Source organism: Macadamia integrifolia, unplaced genomic scaffold (genome assembly GCF_013358625.1).
Source record: "Macadamia integrifolia cultivar HAES 741 unplaced genomic scaffold, SCU_Mint_v3 scaffold652, whole genome shotgun sequence".
NCBI lineage: Eukaryota > Viridiplantae > Streptophyta > Magnoliopsida > Proteales > Proteaceae > Macadamia > Macadamia integrifolia.
Genome location: NW_024870506.1, coordinates 51,074 through 58,213, shown reverse-complemented (window position 1 = coordinate 58,213; position 7,140 = coordinate 51,074). Strand labels below are relative to the sequence as shown.

Genomic DNA, 7,140 nt, shown 5'->3' with positions numbered 1-7,140 from the left:
CGAATTGATAACATGTTTTTTGATATAATTCACGAATTATTCGGCCGAATTGATAATACTGGTCAGGCTTGGTCAGGTCTAGCTGGTTCTTTTGGCTTGTACCATGATTGCCCCTTTATATAATCTAACAGACTCGGTCTGGTTCTAGGTTTGAATCGAACTTCTACTAATCAGGTTAATTAGGTCTTAACATGCTTTAAATGGGATTTAATTCTCTTGAATTTTATAAATTTTGATATATTTATTAAATAATCAATAATTTAGGAAAAAAATTACCCTTAATTACTTTGAACAATGGATAAAAATATCAATATAAATATACTTTATTAAAAAATAATAAATATATTAATAAATAAGGTAATTTACAGTGTCACCCCTTATAGAATGCCACCATTATAAGAACCAATCAAACGACCATCGGACTTAACCTTGTGCACCATGAACAATTGATTATAAATGGGCCATGTTTAAATCCGACACATTTATTAATTGAATTGCCAAGCCTGAAATTGACAACCCCTGCGATAGTGACAATTAGAGGATTGAAAAAGGTGAATGATTAGCCTTGAACTTGGAATATCATGCGTCAGAGGTAAATTCCACTGAGGAGATAATATAAATATTTGAAGATCGGAGAATCCAAAGCGGAATAAAAAAAAAGATAGAAGAGATGTCAAGACTCTAGACTCAGTAATGGTTGGAAATAGGATTATTTTTTTCCCTAATCTTCACTGCATGAAAAATTTTGTTGTTATTTGAGCTCACAGCAAAAGAAATGAAATCTCTTTAGGTTCATAAATATTTTCTGAAGTTTTTATATTTTTTAAAATACGTTTCAAGGTTCTATTTCTTTGACTACAGTCCAAGTAGCAGTAAAATTTCTTCTCAGCTACACATGGGTCTTCATTTGATGTGAGTTTTACTTTCATTCACAAGAATTTTAAATGAATTATTAATTTTTTAATTCAGATATAAATTTTTCCCTAATTTGTTTTATATGAATCCATGTGACCCTTGAATTTGTTGTTGTTGTATTAAATTATTCCTTTCTATGGTAACAAAAATATTTTATGAAGTATTAAATTATTCATTTACCTTTCTCACTAGTGAAATATTCTTACATGAAGGCAAAAATGTAACCGTGAGTGGTAGGTAATGTCACCCCAAAAGTTCCCTTTTTTTTTAGGTCCTCCCTCACATTCATGGAACTAAAAGAGAAATAAAAAATTTCTGGGGAGGTAGCGTAAAAGTATCGGCAATTTAGAAACACTTAAGCCATAAATTAAAATTGTGAAAAATATGTATTCATTGCATCTCTGTGAAGGGACGATTATCCTATACAGTGAGTGCGCTTTGCATTGAGTATTGGATGGTCGAGACCATTCAGGCACGTGTTCCATGATCGTCTCGACCATTCGATGCTCACCACATGACCGTATTCACTGCAGAGGATAATTTTGCGTTTGAAACCAATGAGGGATGCACAAAGGCATTAATAGGGGTAGGTTTTTTGTATTTCACATGGGTGAAGCAGTCATTTCACCCCTCTATATCTAGGTGCAGATGCCTCATGACTAGGTAGCGTTCCTCCCCCAAATCGCTTCACCCCCTTATCTATTTTAAAAATATGGGGTTTCAAAAAAAATAATGATAAAATATATATATATATATATATATATGGGATCCACATGGATTGATATCTTTACTAAGACCAATAATATATTAATATATAGATGGCAATGTACAATTTCTTTCCCAGGCCAGCAGCGTGGGAAACCCTCTCCCATGTATAAATAGCGGCTCAATCTGTGTATATTGTTGTCCTCTTTACTTCCAGCAATGGCTTCCTTAGAGAATCAGCCCAATCCTGCCATCCCTTCGTGTGCCAACAGCGAGGCCGATCTAAACCCTAACATTGCTTTTGTTTCTGCAATGGAAATGGCATCTTCTCTTATCCTTCCTATGGTGCTCAGAGCTGCTTTGGAGTTGGATCTGCTAGAGATAATAGCTAGAGCTGGCCCAGATGCTCAGCTCTCAGCTTCAATGGTAACATCTCAGCTCCCAACACAGAACCCAGATGCCCCTATGATGGTTGATCGCATACTAAGGTTTCTAGCCAGCCACTCCATGCTCACTTGCTCTCATGTTACCCATGAGAATGGCCGTGTTGAAAGGCTCTATGGTTTGGCACCACTCTCCTTTTTTTTTGTTGGAAATCAAGGTCCAGACATCACTGGTTTCATCAAGTTATTAACCCATAAGGCCTACTTTGAAAGCTGGTAATTACTATAATCCTCTGAAGCCAGTTACTTTTTTTTGTTTATTTTGTTTTTTGTTTTTGTTTTTGTTTTTGTTTTTTTGTTTTTTTTTTTTTTTAGTCATTGTTTCGTTTACTTACAAAAAATTTTATTATTATAATACATATAAGTAGGTATAGTATATGCCTTAGGTATAGAGAGCCTTTTTTTTCCCATATCCAATTGTAGCTAAAGATGCTAGACCTTGGATGAACACTTAGTTTAGAGTAGCTAGTGGTGGCTGCTTGGGCTTAAAGTGTCGGCACCCAGGGGAGGAGATTGTAAGATTGAATGTTATGGTATACATGTGTGAGTGGGTTGATGTGTGAAGAAATAGATGGTCACTAACCTTACTAGAGCCAATGGGCTGGCCATGCTAAGTAGGATAGCAGATTTAAAAAAGAGGGTTAAGAGATCATGTTAGACCTTGGGTGAGGTCCCGGACTTTCAAAAACCAGGTCATTCCTGTTTGAATTGCACCCTACCAGAAGAATTACAAAATTTGGTTTTCAGGACTTATATGGCTCCAACCAGTTTCTATCAACAAAACTGTATTGTTATTTGTAAGTTTCTGGATACCCAAACAACTTTAGAGATAGGCTAAGAATTATGATAACACGAAAAAGATTTGATAGTCACTTGAGTTCTCAAAGAGAAGCCTTATATATTTGATAAGGGCAGGGTAGAGAAATAGATGAGCTCACATGTTCATTGAAGCTTAGTGTAAAATTGAAAAAAAATTGTTTCTGAAAAAATTGAGAGCAAGCTAAAAGCTCATTTTCTTTTTCTTAGAGAAAAAATTGTTACTAAATTATAGAAACATTTGTATGTAGCATGGTTTTTGGTATCAACATTGAATTGATTGTATCAGCTATATTTTATTGATATCGATGAGATCGATATTCACATTGATTGATTCGGAATTTGGTATCGATATAGGAGTGGGAAAAAAAAACTATTATTTATGAAAAATAGAGGTAAAATTGGCCATTCCAAACTCACCAAAACTTGATGATGCCAAGAACTAAATCCTTGGCATGTAGAGACAAAACAAGTTTCTATCTTCAAAACTTATATACTTTTTTTTTTCTCCTTCCTATTTGGTGGACGATGTCTTGAAATTTTGTAAATCACAGTTAAAATTATGGGGGAAAGAATGTTACCTAGTCAAGTGGACCTACACCCAAACACAAAAAGTTGGGTGCAAAATTACTGCCTCACCCCTTTTAAAATCTCAAAATTCCATTATTATTGATGGCCTTATTTATACTCTCATTGATCCCACGTTGTTGCTCGCTTATATCTAATGTTCTTGTTTTGTGATAATTCAAAATTATCATAAATCCAATATAATCATTATAAAACTGAATAGAAATTATCCTTTTTCAAGCTTTGCATCATATGCTCACAATTGACTGTGTATGGATTTTACACACCCCCTCCCACCCCCCAAAAAAAAAAAAATTTATTCTTGTGTCGGTAAAATCTGCTTTTCCTATGAAAAAAAAAACTCATAAATGAATCGCCATTTACCATTTTCAAATTATATGAAAAATTATTCCTTTTTCGTTTCAATTAACGGCAGAATATATGTTTCCAATTCCTTTTTTTTTATTTTTTTATTTTTTATATTCGCATATTGGATTAATTACAGGTACCAATTAAAAGATGCTGTTCTTGAAGGAGGGACTCCATTTGACAAGGCTCATGGCATGTCTATGTTCGAGTATGCTGCTACCGATCCAGGTTTCAGTGAGATTTTCACTAAATCAGTGGCAAAGGCTAACTTGTCAATTATGGAGCAAATACTTGTGAAATATAATGGATTCGAAAATGCAAAAGTGGTTGTTGATGTGGGTGGTGGGATTGGAGCTATGCTTAACTTGATCACTTCAAAGTACCCTACTATTAAGGGCATTAACTTTGATTTGCCTCATGTCATACAAAATGCCCCATCTTATACTGGTATGGTTCTCTTGCTTAATTATATTGTTATTGTTATTATCATGAAGAGTCTTGATTAAATATATCAAACCCAAAAGGAAATGGTAAAAATACGATGCCGCCAAGAGGAAATAGCATTGAACAAATAAAGAGGAAAACAGTAGGAACAAAACATCAACCCAAGGAGTACTGTTGTAGTGTCAAAATTGGATTGCCCTGAAAGAATTCACACTGCAATCTTTCAAAAGACCTTAGGGGCCATTTGATTTTGTTTCTGCTGTTTCTAGAAGTGTCTAATAACAGCAGAAACGGTTTTTTCCATTTATGTGTTAAAAAACGATTTTTGGAATTACAAAAAGGTGTTTGATTTTTCTGTTTTCTGAAAAAAATTTCAACAGTGTAGTCGGGTTTAAGACATGAGTGAATGCATGACGTTGGAGTTGCATGTATGCTTTATGGAGATGGGCTTCAAAAGGATGAAGGCAATTCAAACCTATGAGTTCGCACAATCATGTTGGAATCGCCGCCTCTGTATAGCAAAAAGCATTCAACAATGGGTTGGGGATGGGATAGGTCGAGTAAAGACTTGAAGTATCGGGTTTTCCACAATTGTTGTCCCTACCACTTATTTCTAGAAACATAAAAACAAGTCTGACTTGTTTCTCTATTCTTGTTTCTAGTTACAGCAATAAGCCTAAATTTCTATTTCTGTTTCCAAAAAACAAGTGAAACGAAACAGAAAAATCAAACGGAATTTGGAGTGTTTTTCCATTTATGAATACAGAAAAATGAAAAAACACGTTTCTGGAACAAAATCAAACGGGCCTTAAATTTTCTAATCAGCTGAACGAAGAAAATAAGGGGCAAACTTATTTGTGCTATATATAATGGATGATTCTATTGTAGGTGCGGAGAATGTAGGAGGAGATATGTTTGTAAGTGTTCCGAGAGGAGATGTCATCTTACTGAAGGTTAGTGGAGGCAATAGAATTCTTATTTCTTGAAAGGTTATTGTCTTTATTAATAATTAGCATTTCATTAACCAAAGATTGATCTTCTTCTGCCCCCCATCCCTTGGAAAATAATATATAGGCAGTACTTCACAACTGGAATGATGATCAATGCTTGAAGTTATTAATGACTTGTTACAAAGCATTACCAGACCATGGAAAGGTGGTTGTTATTGATGGAGTTCTTCCTGAAGTTCCTGAGCCCAATAATGAAGCCAAATTAGCCTTTCGGACAGACATTCTTATGATGGTTCAGCATATTGGAGGAAAGGAGAGGACAGTTAAGGAGTTTGAAGAATTGGCAAAGGGAGCAGGTTTTATTGGTACTAAGGTAGTTTGTTGTGTTTTAAACCATTGTGTCATAGAATTCTATAAATAAGGCAAGTGGTACTCTTCACTTTTGAGTGTTCGTAAGACTTCAATAATGACCTTTTCGTTTTAATAAACTCATGATGTTAGTTTGATCTACTTTAAGTCCAACTTGAAGATATGGTAGGGAACAATGAAATATGCTCCACCTTGTTGGACAACATACATGTATTGTAATTTATTTATTTATAATAATTATTTTTTTTTTTAATGAGAAAAGAAATAAAGATGAATTAATCAAAAAAAAATCCAAATTCTCAATTACAACCATTCTAAGCTTTTCTTCACGAGCTCTATTTGCTAAATTATAAGCTAAGAGCTAAGCATTTGTATTCTCCCTCTTGTCTCGACACATCACATTCAGGGAATGGTTTTTTCATGGATTTATATCTAAAGGTGAAATAGCTCACATGGCCATTTAGATACATAAATCATCTGGCATCCTGTCACATAGATCCAAATAATCTTTCCAAACGCCTATGATTGTGGCTTCCAAAGATCTTGCTTGTTATAGTTCTTGAAGCATTCCTCTTACCTCTGCCTCTTGAAGTATATGTATTGTACTTCAAGTAATGCTTTCACATTTGTTTAAAGGAGATAAGTCTTCTCTCCCCTTTTAATAATTTTCATATAGTTTTCTTACTTACTATAAATCTAGAGGGGTGGGTAGTAGGTTCATTAGAAAACATGCTTTAACATTTTCTACTAGCAAAATGAAACATCTTAGGGTATCTTTATTTTTATTGTTGGGACTTGGGACATATTTCTAGTTTACCGTTAGTTGGTATGGTTTCAAGGGAAGGGTACCCACCTGGGGAGAGGGTACTGGCTCTCCGGACTTTAATTTCAAGCCTTGTCTATCCACAGTAGAAAATGAAATATATTTAAAATGGGGAAGTGTTCTATGCTAGGAGTATGGCTCCTATGACTGGGAGAGATCCAATCAGCACCCTCCTTTTGGTTTAATCTATAGGGTAGGGAAATCATTTTTTTAAAAGAAGAGAAACAGACAAAGTGCAGGTGTGGAAGCTTGGGAGCAACGCACCCAACCATAAAACTTTGCTCCATTTAAAGAGGGAAATAGTTGGATAAACCGCCAGCTTATCATAAGCTAGTGCTCTTTGTACCTATCTCCCTTCCCCTTTTGAAATGACCCCTTGCCCCTCTTGTATGGTACCTTATGTCATGCCCCCCACCGGTGCCAGCTGCTAGCTTACGGTAATATGGTGGCTTACCCAACCCTTGCCCATTTAAAAAACACGTAGAAACATTGTGTTTTCTTTATGGATAAGAGAATTTTGCTTTTACGGGAAAAAAAAAAATGCTACCTATTTCACTAATTTTTTTTTTGGTAAATAAGAAAATATAAACATGGAACAGTCTCTCGGCATTCTTGGGGTAAGGATGCATAGTTCTCGCCTCCCTTGAACCTCGCACATGCAATAGCCTCATGCATCGGGTACATCCTCTTTTAATTAAATATATAAATGAAAGTGCAAGACCTAAAAAAATGTTGAGGG

At 35.0% G+C, this 7,140-nt stretch overlaps 1 protein-coding gene across 1 annotated transcript; it reads left to right on the top strand.

Moving 5' to 3' along the window:
• The first annotated feature begins 1,811 nt into the window (after positions 1 to 1,811).
• Positions 1,812 to 5,719, top strand: LOC122069568 (caffeic acid 3-O-methyltransferase-like). The gene is made up of 4 exons (XM_042633617.1): positions 1,812 to 2,279; positions 3,952 to 4,262; positions 5,148 to 5,212; positions 5,334 to 5,719. The coding sequence occupies exons 1-4, from the start codon at positions 1,840 to 1,842 to the stop codon at positions 5,628 to 5,630; spliced, it is 1,113 nt and encodes a 370-aa protein (XP_042489551.1). The 5' UTR covers positions 1,812 to 1,839; the 3' UTR covers positions 5,631 to 5,719.
• The last annotated feature ends 1,421 nt before the right edge of the window (positions 5,720 to 7,140 follow it).

Excerpts from the sequence above, each read along its gene's own strand:
- LOC122069568 (XM_042633617.1), top strand. The coding sequence starts at position 1,840 with ATGGCTTCCTTAGAGAATCAGCCCAATCCTGCCATCCCTTCGTGTGCC. Across the intron at positions 2,280-3,951 it reads AAGGCCTACTTTGAAAGCTG|GTACCAATTAAAAGATGCTG; the intron begins GTAATTACTATA and ends GATTAATTACAG. Across the intron at positions 4,263-5,147 it reads AAATGCCCCATCTTATACTG|GTGCGGAGAATGTAGGAGGA; the intron begins GTATGGTTCTCT and ends ATTCTATTGTAG.